The 18,395-nt window shown below is 48.4% G+C and overlaps 1 protein-coding gene across 2 annotated transcripts in view; it reads left to right on the forward strand.

Moving 5' to 3' along the window:
* Positions 1 to 6,390, forward strand: part of DEF6 (DEF6 guanine nucleotide exchange factor) — a 29,638-nt gene extending 23,248 nt beyond the window's left edge. For both annotated transcript variants that reach the window (XM_075555516.1, XM_075555517.1), the window contains 6 exons: positions 599 to 707; positions 829 to 1,127; positions 3,085 to 3,251; positions 3,355 to 3,553; positions 5,867 to 5,957; positions 6,160 to 6,390. In XM_075555516.1, the coding sequence (XP_075411631.1) occupies positions 599 to 707; positions 829 to 1,127; positions 3,085 to 3,251; positions 3,355 to 3,553; positions 5,867 to 5,957; positions 6,160 to 6,383 (1,089 nt within the window). In that variant the 3' untranslated portion in view covers positions 6,384 to 6,390. The remainder of the gene's footprint in view (positions 1 to 598; positions 708 to 828; positions 1,128 to 3,084; positions 3,252 to 3,354; positions 3,554 to 5,866; positions 5,958 to 6,159) is intronic.
* Positions 6,391 to 18,395: the final 12,005 nt, after the last annotated feature.

The following is an 18,395-nucleotide window of genomic DNA, read 5'->3' on the forward strand; positions in this document are numbered from 1 at the left end:
CAGACACCAGCCAAGGCTACAAGAATCTTCCATGTGATAGAGGAAAAGGTGAACTTGTTCAGGACAGACTGACTGGTCAAAGGAAGCGCAAGGTAGCCCATGTTGACCTTGCTTATGGAGACACTGACACTCATTGCCACCACACTCACTGTGGTCCCTTACATTCTGACTCAGAGCGACCCTATAGGACCGGGCAGAGCGGCCCCCCAGCGTTTTCTAGTCTGCAACTCTAGTTTCTAGTCAGCGACTCTTGTCGCTGATGAGTTCCAAGCACCAACCTTTCATTTAGCAGCTGAATGCTTAACCGTGGCCTCACAGGGGCAGCTTCGCAGCTCGGCTAGGTAGGGTGGCTGAGTGGGAAATGACAGTGAGTTTCAGTAGGCTCTGTAGAGAGATGCCAAAAAACAAACCGAAAACGGCCCCAGGACATGAATACGTGCCCCTGCGTCTCACCCACCCCCAACTATCCGAGAAAGGCCACCCAGGCTGAGTGGGAGAGGTCAACCAGAAAGGAGGGGCGGGGTGGGGCGCGCTGGAGATGGAGTCCCCAGAGCGGAGTTGTGGCCCCAGTGAGGCCAGCCCAGCTGCATCCTCGCAGGTGCTGCCGGACCGCGACGGGAAGCGCTGCATGTTCTGTGTGAAGACCGCCTCCCGCACCTACGAGATGAGCGCCTCCGACACGCGCCAGCGCCAGGAGTGGACCGCAGGTGAGCGTCCCGCAGTCGCTGGCCCTCCCTGGCCTGGGAAGAGCCCTGTGCGTGCGAAGCTGGACCCGAGCAACGCCGAAGGCCCCTTCCCGGACGATGACCGCTTCCCACCCCCCTGCAGCCATCCAGACGGCGATCCGGCTGCAGGCCGAGGGGAAGACGTCGCTGCACAAGGACCTGAAGCAGAAGCGGCGCGAGCAGCGCGAGCAGCGGGAGAAGCGCCGGGCGGCCAAGGAGGAGGAGCTGCTGCGGCTGCAGCAGCTGCAGGAGGAGAAGGAGCGGAAGCTGCAGGAACTGGAGCTGCTGCAGGAGGCCCAGCGGCAGGCCGAGCGCCTGCTGCAGGAGGAGGAGGACCGGCGCCGCTGCCAGCACCAGGAGCTGCAGCAGGCGCTCGAGTGCCAACTGCGCGAAGCCGAGCAGGTGGGCTCACAGCCGGGAGGAGGGGGGGAGAGCCCCGGGGGGGGGGGAGCCCCGACCTAGTGGGGGCGTGGCCGGGCGGCCGAGGCCCACTGAGCTCAGGGACTGGGCCAGGGGGCGGAGCCCTAGTGTGGAGGCGGGACCTGTGGATTTGAAAGATAAGTGGATGGGGCGGTGCCTAATGAGGAGCCGGTGGGGAGTAGGGAACCTGAGGGATGCTGGAGATGAGGGATGCTAAGGTTTGAACGCTGTAGATTTGGGGCGGAGGGGCGGTGCTCGGGGGTGCCCGGGAAGAGCTGGGCCTGCGGAGACCTTCAGGAGCCCTGGTGGCCCTGCCCTGTGGGGCCTACTAACGAGAAGATGGGAGATGCTCCTCTGGGAGAAAGCAGAGGCTGTGGGCCTCCTAAAGACCTACAGCCTCGGAATGAGTCCACATCGACTAGGCTTGAGCGCAGTTTACAGTTAAATCAATTTGGGGGTCTGGGGAATGCAGGATCTGGAGGCGGTCTATGTGAGCTGAGAAAATTACGTTTAAGGTTTAAGAGATCTGGATCTGGAGTCGGAGATGCATAGATTCAACCCCAACTTTGCCTTTTAGGAGCCCTACTGTGGTTTAATGGTTACCCTTGGGGGGGCTAACTACAAGGTCAGCAGTTCAAACCCACCAGCTGCTCCGTGGGAGAAAGATGAGGCTTTCTACCCCCAGTAAAGAGTTACAGTCTCGGAAACCCACAGGAGCAGTTCTTCCCTGTCCTTTAGGGTCACTATGAGTTGGCATCGACTGGATGGCAGTGGGTTTGGTTGTGGGGTTGGGTGGTCTCAGGAGGTTACTTTAGCCGCTCTGTGCCTCAATTCCGTGTCTGCAAAATGTTGGTGCTAAGAGTACCGTAAGGAGTCCTGGTGGCATCGTAGGCTGCTAACTGCAAGATCAGTTGTATGAGCCCACCCGTCTCAGAAGAGAGGATGAGGTGCTCCTGGAAAGATTTACAGGCTCAGAAACCCACAGGAGCAGTTCTATTGGGTCACTATGAGTTAGAAGGGATTCCGTGCAGTGAGGTGTTTTTTGGTTTTGTTTTTAAGAGAGCTTTGCTCATATAAGTGTATTTAAAAACCCACTGCCACTGACTCTGGATGACCCAACAAGACAAAGCAGAGTGCTCCTTAAGGCATCCGAGGCGGTAAATCTTCATGAAAGCAGACTGCCCCCGTTTCCTCCTGCAGAGACTAGTGGGTTCCAGCCACCGGCCTTTCCTGGTCAGCCTGATGCTGAACCCACCATGACACAGGGTCCCTCCTTTGAGGTACAATGACAACACCGATCCAAGCCCACGCCATCTAGTTTATTTCTACTTATAGTGTCCTATATAGAGGTTTTTATGGGAGAAGATAGCCTCATCTTGCTCCCGAAGAGCAGCTATTAGGTTTGAACCACTGACCTTGAAATTAGCAATCCAACACTTATCCCACTCCACCCCAGGGCTCCTTCCCTTAGAAGAATACCAAAAACCAAACTCACTGCCATCAAATCAGTGTCGACTCACAGCAACCCTACGGGACAGGGCAGAACTGCCCCTGCGGGCTTCAGGGACCGCAACACCTTACGGGAGTAGAAAGCCTTGTCTTTCTCTGGGGGAGCAGAGCGGCTTGTGGCTTCCAACTGCTGACCTTGTGGTTAGCAGCCCCAGCCCGAGGCATAACCACTAGGATATATCTGTGAAGTGATCAATACCTTTTAGTTGCTATAATCATAACAGGGTCATGGCAATCGTTATTATTAAGGCGAATTCTAGGAAGGGGGTGGCCTCAGTCCCTTTTTCCCACGTGACATCTGTACCGTGACCATTGTTAATTAATCTGACCCAGCCTAGCTGTGCCAACCTGGCTTGGCGCCCCCAGAAGGTTTCCGGCCCCCTCCCACTCCGTGTGTGCCCCCTGTGACCCAGCTCTGCGTCCTGCGCAGGCCCGTGCCTCCATGCAGGCTGAGATGGAGCTGAAGGAGGAGGAGGCTGCCCGGCAGCGGCAGCGCATCGAGGAGCTGGAGGAGATGCAGCAGCGGCTGCAGGAGGCACTGCATCTGGAGGTGAAAGCTCGGCGGGACGAGGAGTCTGTGCGTCTAGCCCAGACCAGGTAGGCCTGAGGGACCCCTCCTGGCTCCTCCCTCCCCTTTCTACCCTCCTCTTGCCAAGCACCTGAGAGGGCTGCAGAGGACTGAGTGCACTCCGCCCTGCAGGCTACTAGAGGAGGAGGAGGAGAAGCTGAAGCAGTTGATGCAGCTGAAGGAGGAACAGGAGCGCTACATCGAGCAGGCGCAGCAAGAGAAAGAAGAACTGCAGCAGGAGATGGCGCAACAGAGTCGCTCCCTGCAGCAAGCCCAGCTGCAGCTGGAAGAGGTGCGGCAGAACCGGCAGAGGGCTGACGAGGACGTGGAGGTGAGGCCTGGCAAGGGGAAAGGGGAGAGACTGGTGGGGGGAAGGCTTGAATCTGAACATGAGCCAGGCTGCCTTCCTTCAAGCCCTGGCAGCCACCAACCTACTTACTGTGTGGCCTCCGGCAAATTGCCTGACCTCTCTGGATTTCTCAGTGGCTAAATGCAGATGCTACTCTGCACCCACGATGGTGTTCCCATACATTGGATTTGGGGAGGACATAAGCCAGCGTTATGAAGATCACGAACATTGTTCTGGATTGCAAATGAGATCACACTTGATGTTTTGGAGGTCGTTAGTGCTGAAGACACATTGGCTGTTATTTTTGCTATTATTATTAACCCAGGCAAAAATTTTTCTTCCAACCCCGCCACGCCTTAGCTTTGTCATCTCTGTGCAGCCGTCCTTGGTATAGAGGGGGATTGGGTCCAGGACCTCCAGAGGTGACCAAAATCAGTTGATCCACAAGTCCCTTATACAATAGCATAGGATTTGCATATAGCCTGTGTACATCCTCCCTTATACTTTAAATCAGATTGGGATTACTTAACACACTTAATAACACTATGCAAATGTTATGCAAATAGAACTTCCTCTTGGTCTTGGAGGGATTGCTTCACTCCCAATGTTTTCAACACAAGGCCCTGGTTGAATCCAGGGATGCAGGGCCCAAGGATACTGAGAGCTGGCTGGGCCGGAGCTCCACTCCGGAGCCTGAATCTCCAAGAAGAGGGGCCACTTAAGCAAAAATTATTTAAATTTTTGACCTTGGGTTTTTACTGAGACTGGTTTTTGTTTTTAATTTTGCTCTCTTGGATTACTTGATCATTGTAAACCTTTCTAAGAGCACCGAAAAAAGGTAATCCTGACCGGGAACGTACCCCTCTACCACCACCACCCACTGCTAGTGGCCTGTGTCTTAGTTGGCGAGCGCTGCTCTAACAGGAATCCTGTAACTGGACGGCTGGAACCCAAAGTGATGCATTCTCTCTCACTTTCAGAAGGTAGAAGTCTGAAGTCAGGGCATCAGCTCCAGGGAGAGCTTTTCTCTATCGGCTCTGGGGGAAAGTCCTAGTCTCCTTTCAACATCTGTGGGTCTGGCCTTCCTTGGACAACTCCATGTGTCTTGGCCTCTTTCTTCCCCTGGGTCTAGGAGGGCCTCAGCTCGGGGGCCCTGAATCCACAGGACTTCCAGCTCTGCTTTCTTGGTGGTAGTCAGTTCCCTCCTTTTCGACTGTCTTTATTTTTTTAATCCCTTGAAAGATTAAAGGTGATACAGGGCACCTCAGAGGAAAGCTGGGGCTGTGACCGGAGTGAGGGTGTTGCATCTCACTCTAGTGCCCTTACAACTGACTAGCTGGGGCCAGCACATCACATGACCTCGTGAGGGGTGATCCCATTACAGAACTGCCAAGCTCCGTCACTGCATTAACTGTCAAATCAGTAAGAATCATGGCTCAATCAGGCTGACCCATGTTGTAGGGGGACACAATTCAATTTATGACGCAGAGCATTGGAACAGCAATTCTCGCACGAGGTCCTAGAAAAGCTGTGGGGTACAGTGGTTGAGAGCTAGGCAGGTCGTTTAGCCTCTTGTGAGATTTTTATTTGTTGTTGACTTCTACTATGGAAGTTAAGTAAGGGAATAAATATGCTTAGCATATTTTAGTAGCTGACACTTTAGGAGCCCTGGTATTGTAGTGGGTTATTTGTTGGGATGCTAATCCCAGGGTCAGAAGTTCAGAACTACCAGCTGCTCCGAGGGGAAAAGGTGAAATGTTCTACTCTTGTAAAGCAACAACAGTCTTGGAAGCCCACAGGGACAGTTCTGCTCCAGTCTACAGACTGGAGTCAGAACTGACTCCATGGCATTGACTTGAGGACTCCTTGAAGGGAGGGGTGGTAATGAGCCCCCACACATAGGGTTGCTATGAGTCAGAATCAGCTCAGTAGCAGTGAACTTGGTTTGAAAATTGGATGCATACTGTTCAGAACTCTTTATGAACTTGCAGTTTCTCTGGGGAGAAAATCAGTAGGCTTTGCCACGTTCTCTGAGGCTTGTGAGCCTAAAAGGGTCAGAAACCCCTGCCCCCACACATAGGGTTGCTATGAGTAAGAATCAGCTCAGTAGCAGTGACCTTGGTTTGAAAATTAGATGCACACTCTGTTCAGAACTCTTTATGAACTTGCAGTTTCTCTGGGGAGAAAATCAGTAGGCTTTGCCACGTTCTCTGAGGCTTGTGAGCCTAAAAGGGTCAAGAACCCCTGCCATAGATTGTGGTCCTGACCCATGCCCCACTGGTCCTGCCATCACAGGCTGCCCAGCGGAAGTTGCGCCAGGCCAGCACCAACGTGAAACACTGGAACATTCAGATGAATCGACTCATGCATCCCATTGAGCCTGGAGGTGAGAAGGGAAAAAGCCTGGAGTTGTCCCAAGGTGGGGGGAGGAGTGAAGGGAGCAGGATTCCTCCAGATTTCCCAGGGCCAACAGAGGTAGAACTGAGGGTCAAGAGGTTCCCTGCTCCCCCCAGGATTAAGGCAAGGCCCCCTCAAACCCTCCCCTCTCCCCACACTTGGCTCTTACCCCTGCCTTCTCTCTCTGCCAGACAAGCGACCCACCACCAGCAGCTCCTTCACGGGCTTCCAGGCCCCTCTGCTCGCCCGCCGTGACTCCTCCCTGAAGCGCCTGACCCGGTGGGGATCCCAGGGCAGTAGGACCTCTTTAGCCAACAGCAGCGAACTGCAGAAGCCCCTCAATGGCGAAAATGACACTCCTGCCCCAGCTTCCACCCCTCAAGAAGATAAGTTGGACCCAGCACCAGAAAATTAGTCCCTGTTAGTCCTTTGTGCACCCCTCAATCTCCAGCCCATTGGGACCCAGCCACAGCTGGCTTATGGGTTACACTGGCCCCTGCTGGTGCCAGGGGCCCAGGCCCGGATGACACCTGCTTCATCTTTCACACCAGCGCCATGCCCCAGGTGACTGAGGCCGTTTGGCATGTTCATGCTTGAGAGCCAGGTCCTGTGCCTTATAGTCCCAAGCAACCTGGTCTGGGAAAGAGAGTGGAAAAAAAAAAAAAGTACTGGAAGAGTCCTCAGCCTCCAGGATGCCACCAAGATATGGAGGCAGATGTCTAAATTTTAAAACAAACAAAATATTTTTAATTGCTCTTGAAAGTGGCTCAGGTATGCAGTCCATCTTTCACGGCCGCTCTCTCGCTCCTTCAAATTCAAGTGCAGATCCAAGTGAAACAAGCCGGCATCCTGCTAGCAAGTAATGTTCAACGACGAACCCATGAACTGCTGGGCGGTGAGTCCATCTGTTCATCAGGAGATAAACTCCCACTGTATTTTTAAATATTTGTGTTCCATATTTATAAAAAAGACCCACCATACTAATATTCATGTTGCTTTGATCAACTGGGTATTATTAATATTTTTAATGGCCACGCAAGTCAAAAGAACATTTTTCACACAGTTTTATAATTACATGGAACTTTTGACATTTTTACCCTCAACATATATATATATGTTTTGGATACAGATATGTATATTATGGTGATGAATAAAAGACTTTGAAACAAAAATATGTTGTATTAGAATTAAATTTTGGAGGGGAGTGGACAGGAGAAATAGGGTGTCTTAGTAATTTAATGTTGCTACAACAGAAACACAAGTACGTGGCTGTGAAAATAGACATTTGTTTTCTCGGAGACAGGAAGGCCAAATTCAGGGTGACAGCTCTAGGGGAAGACTTTATCTGTCAGCTCTGGTGAAGATCGCTGTCTTTTTTCAGCTAGACGTCCTGTGGGATCTTCATGTGGTATTTTCGCTTCCTCCAACTCTGCTGTCATACGTATTGACTTTAAACAATGCCATTGGGTCAATTCTGACTCACAGCGATCCTATTGGACAAGGTAGAACTGCACTGTGGTAGTCATCTCTCTTAGGAGAATTAATACCTGACTAGTCCCAAGGAGTTGGGGATTGATGATACCCCGAATATCCAACTCCCCCATGATGCTGTTCAGATCCATTTCCCCCTTGAGTATACTCCCTCACCTGTCTGGGTTCTGTGAATCACTGCCATGTCCCACAGAAACTTTGGGAAGTTTCAGGAACTGTCTCATGTGGTAGTGGGTGCTGTTCAGCCCAAAATCTGAAGGTCAGGCAGGGCGAGCCAGATGCTGGGACCGGGAGATGCGCTCCACTCTTGGTTCTTGCTGGTGATGAAGTCCTACCCCCAACTTCTCAGAGGGCTCATTTTATATGCCGCAGGGTGACACCACAAAATCACTTGCATGTGAATCCTATCAGTATCTTCCTCCACCTTCCTACCATACCCATGCAGGTGAAGGCCATTTGGTGGGAGTCACATTGATGATCAATGTTGCAATCAAATTCAAATTTAACCCTTCACCCTTTTTATACAACCCAAGCATAATTCTTCACCCCTGAGCCGTACCTTATTTGTGCACATATGACCGAGGGTCTATAGCAGGATGGTTCCAGTAGGCACTGGCCAGCTACCAATCTTTATGAGCCAGACTTTAACCCAGGCCACTCTGGAAGGAGCTCTTCTGCTTTTGGCTGTCCCACATCAGTCTTTGCATCCATTACACGTAACAGTACCCAAGATAATCATTCAACAAAGGATGTGGCACCAGCCACACCTTCTACTAAGCTGAGGTCTTAGTCCCATCCTATTTCTGTCCATTAGCAGACAATGCCTTCCAACATGGGACTCTAGCCACAAGCTTACAGAGTCCAGAATTAGATCACCTGGGGGTTATGGCTAGGATGGCCATGTTACTTGGTCATAACTCACACACCTGTGAGTTTCTGAGACTAACTCTTTTTTTTGTTGTTGTTGAGACTGTAACTCTTTTATGGGAGTAGAAAGCTTCACCTTTCTCAGAGATTTAAATCGCATTCTATCCTAATATCTGAATACTGTCTAATTAACACAACAAAGAAAACCCCTTCTCAGATAGGATTATAACCCCAGATACTGATTGTGATTACACAACTCATTTTAAAAGCGATTGAACCATGAAAAAAAGAAGAAGATATTCTAAAACATTTGGGGGTAATGATTGTATAATTCTTCTTGATATGATTGAACTATTGAATTGTATGGTATGTGGATTCATAAATAAATAAAATTCCATCTCCTGTTAAAAAAACACAATGGAAAAGAAAGCAGAAAATATTGAAAACTAGAACAAATTTCAATGGATCATAAGGAAGATCACATGGTAGGGTGCTACATTTTAACCCAACCACATCTGCAACAATCCACTTTCCATGGCAAATAGTGTTCCTTTTACTTAAAAGATTGACAATGGAAAGATCAGCTTTGTGAGCTGTTTGTTCCTCTCGAGATTCGGGTACTCACAGAGGCGCACGTTTGCTGAGCTGTTCACTTAGAGTGGGAAATGCCACGCTGGGTGCGATCCTGACGTCCTGGTGGGGATTCTACAGTCTCCCTCCAGTTTCTGGCCTCCAGCCAGTGTTTGCATTCGTTGAAGGTGGCAGTTGTCCTCCTCTTGCTCGTCCCTGAGGTCCTCCCTGTTCTCCTGAAAATGCTTGACCATCTCGAAGCTGCTGTCTTATGGGGACAGCTCGCCTGTAAACTTGTTGCAAAGCTACAATAATGGCCGTTGGAGATTAGCCCTGACTTCAAATTAGTGTTCGTTTTTCCTCTCCATGATCTTCAAGTATCTTTTTATAAAGAGCCCCCTCGGGAGATGAATAGAGTGCCTGCCGAGAGAACTTGTCCGCAGTCATCCATTGCTTGCCGGGATGTGTGCTCACACACCTGCAACGGACTTGCCGGGACGTGCGCCCGCACATCTGGACCGGACTTGCCGGGACGTGCGCCCGCACATCTGGACCGGACTTGCCGGGACGTGCGCACACACATCTGGAACGGACCTGTCTGGGTGTGCACGGGAACCCAAGCGTCTAACTCCTGTCCTCTCTCAGGAGGACGCGGGCAAGACCGCGGGAAAGATCGCTCCTATGGAGGACTCAGGACCGGAAAGGTCCCGGGAGGTTCGAGCATAGAGATTTTTAAAGTTAAGCAGAGTTGAAATGGTGGCCTCTGTTTGCTCGCTGGTGAATGGGTTGGGTCTATTCCGGGTTTTGTTTAAGTGTATATTCTTTTATTTTTTTACATTTTATTGGGAGCGCTTACAGATATTATAACAATCCATAGTTCCATTAGATCAAGTACACTTGTACAATTGCTGCCATCATCTTTTGAAAACATTTTCTTTCTTTGAACTCCTTGATATCAGCTCCCCTTTACCCTCGCCCCCCCCACTCCCCCCAGGAACCCTTTCTTTTTGTTTTTAACTGGTCTTTGGTGAGACACGGGGAGACAGTGACAATTAAAGTAGGACATATGGGGAGGGAACAAAGACACTGATGGCTGAGTGTCCACCACACTGTTGTCGCTAGGTGCCATCCAGCCGCTTTTGACGCATAGTGGGCCTGTGTGCGACAGAAGGAAACCCTACCCGACCCTGTGTCATCCTCGTAACCACTACGTCAATCCATCTCGCTGAGTTTCTTCCTCCTCTTGATAACCCTCCGCTTTACCAAGCATGATGTCCTTCTCCAGGGACTGGTCTCTCCTGACAACAAGCCCAAAGCACGGGAGATGAAGTCTCACCAAACTTGCATCTCAGGAGCCCTCTGGCTCTATTCTTCCAGGAGGATTGGTTCATTCTTTCGGCAGTGCATGGCACTTTCCATACTCTTTGTCCAGCACCTGAATTCAAACTCATCGATTCTGCTCTGATCTTCTTTATTCAGTGGCCAGCATCCATTTGCACGTGAACTGACTGAGATTATTGTTTGGGTCAGAAGGATGTTAATCCTCAACACTTTACAGAGGTTTTGTGCCACAAATTTGCCTAATGCAGTGCATCCTTGGATTTCTTCACCACTGCTTCCATGAGCATTGATTGTGGGGTCAAGCACCTTCAATCGTTTGTTTGTTTCTTTCTTTTTTTTAATCATTTGTTTCTCTGCTTATCTTGATGTCACCCCTTGGTCCAGTTGTGAGGAATTTTGTTTTCTTTACACTGAGTTGTCATCCTTACTGAAGGCTGCAATCCTTGATCTTCACCAGCAAGTGCTTCAAGTCCTCCTCACCTGCAGCAAGCACGGTCATGTTACCTGCATCTAGCAGTTCACATTAGGGTGGGTCTGAGCAGCGCTGGGGGTCATTGCTGGTATGGGAGATGTTTGCCACTCTTATAATTCCTAGTTTAAAAATGACCTCTGGGTCATTGCCAGCATTTGGGACCACAAAGATGAGCGTGTCTTGTCTCCGTGGCCTTCACATAAGCTCATAAGCACTGGGGGCCACATCCACATGGGAAGTTCACACACTGTGGCCCCAGGAGGTGAGCTCTTTCTCTGCCTTTCCTTGTGAGGAGGAAGGGAGGGCAACTGGCTGGAGTGCGAGAGGAGAAACTTGTCATGGGGCATGAGCCTTGCAGGATAAGCCGGTTGCCTCCCCTTCAAGCTCACCGTTTGCCCAGGCAGAAAGATGGATGTGCCTGCGGAGCGGCCGCTCTAGGACTACTGAAAAGGGACCACAGAGAACAGATCAGAATCCCCTATAGGGTTTCCAGGAGCCCTGGTGGTGTAGTGGTTATGTGTTGGTCTGCCATCCACAGAGTCAGCAGTCAGAAACCACCAGCAGCTCCTCCTCAGGAGGAAGACGGGGCTGTCTACTCCCGTCAACAGTTAGGGTCTTGGAAACCCGCAGGGGTCACTATGAGTCAGCTTTGCCTTGATGGCAACGAGTTTGCTCATAGTTTCCAAGGTTGCAGTCTCCAGAAGGCAACTGCCGCATCTGTCTCTTCTGGGACAGCTGGTGGGTTCAAATGGCCAGCGTTCCGGTGAGCTGCTGCTTAACTACTTAAACACTGGACCAGCGCGGCTTCTTGACGAGACGCCAGGAGATACAAAGGTTTTCTTTCTTTCTTTCTTTCTTTTTTTACAAAGGTTTTCTTTTTGGAGCTTCAGAACCAAACAAATCATGTTTTCAATGTGATGAAAAATGCTAAAAATTGGAAGACTCTCGAAATGAAATCTTTTAGAGCCACAACATAAAGGCAATGCTGTTAACATTTCAGCTGTTTCCTCCCGTTGTTTCTCTCTTCTCTTTTAGTTATCCAAACTGTGATTTCTCTTTATGTGTATACTCACATTCTGCCACTCTCCACTTCATAGCAGAACATAAGCTTCTCCACTTTATTACCCGTCCTTTGCAGGCATTATTTTTAATGGATGCATAATACACTATCATAAGGAGACCACATATTTACTTAACTATTTCTCTGTTGAACAATTAGGTTGTTTCTAGGTCTTTATTCTGCTAGAAATATATTGCAATGGACAGTGTTGTGCATAAAGCCTTTTTCTGGTCAGGGAACCAAGTGTGCCTGTGACCACCCAAACTGCCAACCACACGCATATAAATGAAAACACACGGAGTCACATAGTAGCTGATATATCGTACCTGAACAAAGGAAAGATATGCAATGATCTCATACAAAGAAAATACATGGACAATTACAAACCTTGCTTTTGCACTTGATCACGTGGTCGTAATTGATAGGTAGAACTACCTTCTACTACTACCCATTCTGTATGACCTTAGGCGATGGTCTAAAGCTCACACATACACTTGTTACTGTTACTGAGTTGGTGCTGATTCATAGTGACCGTATGGACTACAGAAGAAATCACTGCCTGGTCCTATGTCATCCCAACAACGGTTGTTATGTTTGAGCCTGTTGTTGTCGCGACTGTGTCACTTCATCTGGCTGAAGGTCTTCTCCTTTTTCATCAACCCTTGTCAGTCTCTGACCACTGCAGGGTTATAATATATAATATATACGGTTATAATCTATTAAGATCACAGTAAAGTCCTAGAGGATAGGAGAGAGAGTACAATAAAGGAGTCAGACACATTTCATGGTAGCATGCTCACCCCGGATGGCCATGATCTCAGCAGCCAGGTCTGAGCAGAGAGGGAGGGTCTTTATTGTTGGGGGCATTTACAGGTAGCCATAAGACATACATACTCTGGAGTTACATATGTCACAAGATGGGTGGTCATCACAGTCAAGTCCCTGGGCTCACAGGTGAGGAAACCCAATACCTGCACTGGGGGAAGGCGCGAAGGGGCTGGTTGCCACGGGCAGAGATGTCAAGAATGTCTGCTTCTACAGGGACATGGAATCAAACAGGTGCTCACTGTAAGGCAGCCTAACCTGTGGGAGTGAAAGTTAAAGCAGGATAATGTACTTAGACTTTTTCTCTAACTGACCACACTGGTGTCTTTCCTACCGTGGACTATTAGTTTTCCAGATTGCCTCTGTTATTAGTTAGGGAATATAGTCCTGGTCCTATCTCCCTCTGTGTTAATTCCCCACAAACCCTCTACTTTCCAAGCCTGGTATCCTTTTCCAGCGACTGATCGCTCCTGCTCACGTGTTCAAAGACGCAGAGGAAGGCTCGCCAGCCTCGTGTTTGAGGCCTTTCCTGGCTGTCCTTCCAGTCTTTCTGGTGGTCCGGGACACTTTCAATATTCTCCGCCAGCACCATGACTCAAGCGTCTGCAACCTTCTTCAGTCTTCTTTAGCCACTGCCCAGCGTTCACAAGCCGACAATCACAAGGCGATTGAAGATCCCATGGCTTCGGTCAGGCACACCCTTTAATACCTTAAAGAGATACTCCTCACTTCTCCTTTATCTTGCTGTCCAAACTTGCACATCTGTGAGAGTAGTAAAGAGAAAATCGATGACTATTTTCCACATGAACTCTTTATAGTCAGGAGGGGAGGGGCGGGGAGAGCCACTCTGGCTGCGATGGTTAAAGTTATGCATCTCCCTGGCTGGGTTATGATTCTCGGTGGCTTGATAGTTACCTAAGGCTGTGATTCGGCAGACAGGTAACGTTGTAGTCATCCTCCGTTTTCCCATAACACTACTGTCCACATAATGACGGGTTTGCGACTGGTTTGTTCTGTTAGGAGTAAAAGGAGCTCCGCTGAGTAATAGAGACGCCTCTGACTGGGCAGCACTGGGGAAAACACCCGTGTTCCTCTACAGCTCCTTGAGCATGGAGATGGCTCCGTGTTCACAAAGAACAAAGGGCGCCGAGGGGCTAGTGATGAATTTGTAAATCAGATCAGCTTCCTCTGAAGTCTTTTGAAACAGAAAGGTCTACTCTCCCACTTGGTTAGGGAGGAGCAAGTTTCAACTTAGGTGTGAGGTGTCTGTGGGACTGCAGTTGGCTAAACATGCTTGTGTTTGATTGGGGATGGGGGTGGGGTGAGGGGGATGGGCAGGAGGCTTGTTTACACAAGGAAGAGTCAGTTACACTTGGACATACTCTTCCTGAAAGGTTTATTCCACAGGTTCCCAGCCTTATTGGGTCTACCACTCTCTTTTCGGAAAACAAAGCAAAGCAAAAACTCTGTGTTGCCCATACCTCTTCTTGCCCGTTAGCCAGAATAAAGAATAGGTATCTGCTTTTCCAGAAACTCTCGGGATTTTTCCAGCCCTGCCCCCAGGGGGCAGTATTGCCTACTTTGGGAAACACTTTTTGTTTGTTTTCATTTTAAATTATTTTATAATGATTTTATTGGGGGACTCTTACAAATCTTATAACAATCCATCATCCCCATGGTGGGGGTTATATATCCAGCCTTAGGATAGGGTCCCCCTTTCACTCCCTTCTCCCCTCCCCACCCTCCCACTACTGTTCCTGAGGGCCCTAGCTGTCCTGAATTCCATGCTCCGAGAGCTCCCACCTGCAGCAAAGCTTGTTCTCTGGTCTAGCCCGATTTGCAAGGCTGAATGGGTCATGGGAGTGGGGGTGCAGGAAGCATTCAGGAACTAGAGGAATGATGTGTGTTTCGCCAGTACTGTACTGAACCTAGGCTGAATTGTCCCTTCCTTGTAACCCTTCTGTGGGGGGATGTCCAATTGTCTACAGGTGGGCTTTGGGTCTCCATTCCAACCCTACTCTTTCGCATCCATATGATTGTTTGTTTTGGATCTTTTCATCTCATGATCACACAGGCCGGTGTACTTCTTCCATGTGGACTTATTTGCTTCCCTGCTAGATGGCTGCTTGTTTAACTTTAAGCCTTTAAGACCCCAGACACTGTATCTTTTGATAGCCAGGCACCATCAGCTTTCTTCACCACATTTGCTCATGCACCCATTTTGTCTTTAGTGATTGTATTGGGAAGGTAACAAAGAGTGCCAGGTTATTAGAATAAAGTGTTCTTGTGTTTAGGAAGGCCTTGAGTAGAGGCCCGAAGTCTGTTTGCTAACTTAATATTTAACGTAAATATATGTACATTGGCCTCTATACTTCTCATTACAAATATATTTACATATATACATGTCTATAGCTATACTTCTATAAATAGCTTTTGCGTCCTAGTTCTTTCCTCTATTTCCTTTTACCTTCCTCCTGTCCCACTATCATGCTCACCTTCCATTGGCTCTCAGTAATTCCTCTTGGATACACTGTACTTGTTCAAACGCCAACAGGCATTATACACCCTCTTGTTGTTCCCTTATTCCTGAGTTTGTAGGCTCCCCGCTCCCCCTCCCCACTTCCCCTCCCTATCCCTTCCTTTTGCATGTCCCCCAGGACTGCTGGTCCAGTTGTTTTCTCCTCAGGATTGTTTGTCCTGCCTATCTTATGTAGATGGATATAGAGCAAAAGGAAACAAACAAACAAACAATGATAGATAGCTGAGGTCTGTCTGCTGACCCTTATGAATGCTTTCCAGTCGGGTCTGAGGAGGTGCCAGCCCTGTACCCCGAGTCAGAGTCTAGTTTCAGGATTCCTCAGGGACTTTGTTACTCTGCTCCCCTTGCTGTCCTGTTACTCTCCCTCCACTGTGTGTGGGGCAGGCTGGTCACACTTCCTGCACGGTGTCTCCAGTGCTGTCCCGCATAGTGCTATGGGCCAGCAGAGAACGTTGAGTCTCCTGGTGGGGCAGGCCCTATGGTCCTCTCTGTGCATCGACTGCTCCGAGCAGGGATGTCCTCCCTGGGGCTTGTGGGGTAGTGGATCATGATGAGCTTCTCTCTCTCCCTCTTGGTTTGCACCTGTTTGGTTTTTTTTTTTAAGATCATTTTATTGGGGGCTCTTACAGTTCTTATAACAATCCATATGTCAATTGTATCAAGCATATTTGTACATATGCTGCCATCATTATTTTCTAAACATTTACTTTCTATTTGAGCTCTTGTCATTAGCTCCTCTTTCCCCCCCTCCCTCTCTCCTTCCCCCGTGATCCCTTGATAAATGATAAATTATTATTATTTTCGTATCCTACATGGACCACTGTCTCCCTTACCCCATGGTTTCTGTTGTTTGTCCCCCTTGGGAGGTGGTGTGTGTGTGTGTGTGTGTGTGTGTGTGTGGTTATGTGTCTATCATTGTGATTGGTTCCTCCTTCCTCTTTCCTCCCCCTCCCTACTTTCCCCCTTCCTTCCTGGTATCTCTACTTCCATTTCTGTCTCTGAGAGGTGTATCTGACCTGGATTCCTTATGTTATCAGCTCTTATCTGTACCTGTGCACATGCTCCAGTGGAACCTGAAGTGAAAGGCAGGACTAGGGGCATGATGGTGGGGCGTGAGGAAACCTCAAGGAATATTATGTTTCATTGGTGCTTTATTACACCCTGGTTGACTCATCCCTTCCTTGTGACCCTTATGTGAGGGGATGTCCCATTGTCTACAGATGGGTTTTAGGTCTTTGCTCCGACCCCCCTCGTTCTCAACAATGTTTTTTGTTTGTTTGTTTTGGATTTTCTGATGCCTGTTATCTGATCCCACGGACACTTCATGATTGCACAGGCTGATGTGCTTCTTCCATGTGGGCTTATTTGTGGGGTACCAGTCCCCACAATCAAACGAGTCCAAGGGATGGTTGTGTAATTGAGGGGTAAAATGAAAGAGACAGCAGACAAGATAAAGCAAGCAAACGCTTACCGCCAGGACAGCCATGATCTCAGCAGCCAGGTCTGTACAGAGAGAGCGAATATATTTCCAATCTCGGCATGTTTACATTTCAGGGATGTGCAAGCCCCCCTAATTACATCATAACATGAAGGGGTTGTACCATAGACATACATGCAATAGGAGGGGGACGAGCTAGGGGTGTGCACGCAATAGGAAAGGGAGGCCCGAGGGGTACACGTGTGACAAGATCAGTGGACTCTAAAGTCAAGATGGCAGTCTAACCTTGACCCTCCTTGAGTTGGCTTGATCTTGTCTTTGGTATCTCCTTCAGGGGAATAATCCACTATCCTTATCAGCATGGAGTGGGCCTCACCTAGGGTGGGACAGACAATAGGGTCTTATTGCTCTAGATCAGTGGCTCTCAACCTTTCTAATGCCAAGACCCTTTAATATAATTGCTCAAGTTGTGGTGATCTCCCAATCATAAAATTATTTTCATTGAAAAAGAAAAGAAAAAATGTTGTGCAAAAAACGCCACTGCTACATCATAACTATAATTTTGCTATTGTTATGAATCATAATGTAAATATGCAGGATGTATTTTCATTGTTACAACTTGAACATAATTAAACATAATTAAAGCATAGTGATTGATCACAAAACAATATGTAATTACATATTGTGAAATATTTATGTGTTTCTAGATGGTCTTAGGGGACCCCTATGAAAGTGTTGTTCAACCCCCAAAGGGGTCAAGACCCACAGATTGAGAACCTCTGATCTAGCTGGCTCATAACCCTCAGGGAGATAACCTCTAAGAGCAGTTGACCTACAAGTGTATAGTCATTGACCATGTGTTAGCAAACAGTATCAGGTTTGGCATATAACATGGGGGAAAGCCTAGGGAACAATCTGTCTGTATCCACACTGTTGCCTCTGAGCTAGATGGCCACTTGTTTACCTTCAAGCCTTTAAGACCCCAGATGCTATATCTTTTCATAGCTGGGCACCATCAGCTTTCTTCATCACACTTGCTTGTCCACCCATTTTTTTTCCAGCAATTATGTTGGGAGGATGAACATTACAGAATGCCAGGTTGGAAGAACAAAGTGTTTTTGCATTGGGAGAGGGGTTGAGCAGGGACCCAAAGTCTGCCCACTACCTCAGTATATGGCCATAAAAATACATGTACATAGCCCCATACCTTTATTTTTATGGATTAATATATTTACATAAGCGCACACCATGTTCATACAGGATCTCTACATCCTCATAATTGTTTATTTAATTCCCTGGTTGTTCCCTTGTCTATGGCATAGTTTGGTCGCTGCTCCCTTCCCTGCCTCCTTCCCCCCCACCCCCTAGTCCCTGTGGAATCCTTGGTCCCATTGCTTTCTCCTGGGGTTTGCTTTCCATGCCTCTTAAATTTCTGGTCTAACAACAGGAGTGCTGGGCAGGTGATTCTACCTGGACACCATCTTGAGTCTGAATCGGAGACACTGGTTTTTATCTTGACTTTGTGTTTCCTAAAAATGGGTGTTGGCCTCATCATTCTTAGCATCTCTGGTTGAAAACATTTCCCTTTACAACTTATATAGCTTTACATATACGTATGTATTCATTTATGTATGTTTACATAGATTTCTAATGTGAAAATGAAATGAAGTGGAAAATGTAATAACTTAACAGTGTTCCAGAATTTCTTTTGGGGAGTGTCTTAGTTATCTAATGCTGTTATATCGGAGATACCACAAATTGATGCCTTTAACAGATTTTTGTTTTTAAAGTTCAGGGCACCTGCTCTAGGGAGCCCTGGTGATA

This window comes from Tenrec ecaudatus, chromosome 7, assembly GCF_050624435.1.
Source record: "Tenrec ecaudatus isolate mTenEca1 chromosome 7, mTenEca1.hap1, whole genome shotgun sequence".
In the NCBI taxonomy this organism is placed as follows: Eukaryota; Metazoa; Chordata; class Mammalia; order Afrosoricida; family Tenrecidae; genus Tenrec; species Tenrec ecaudatus.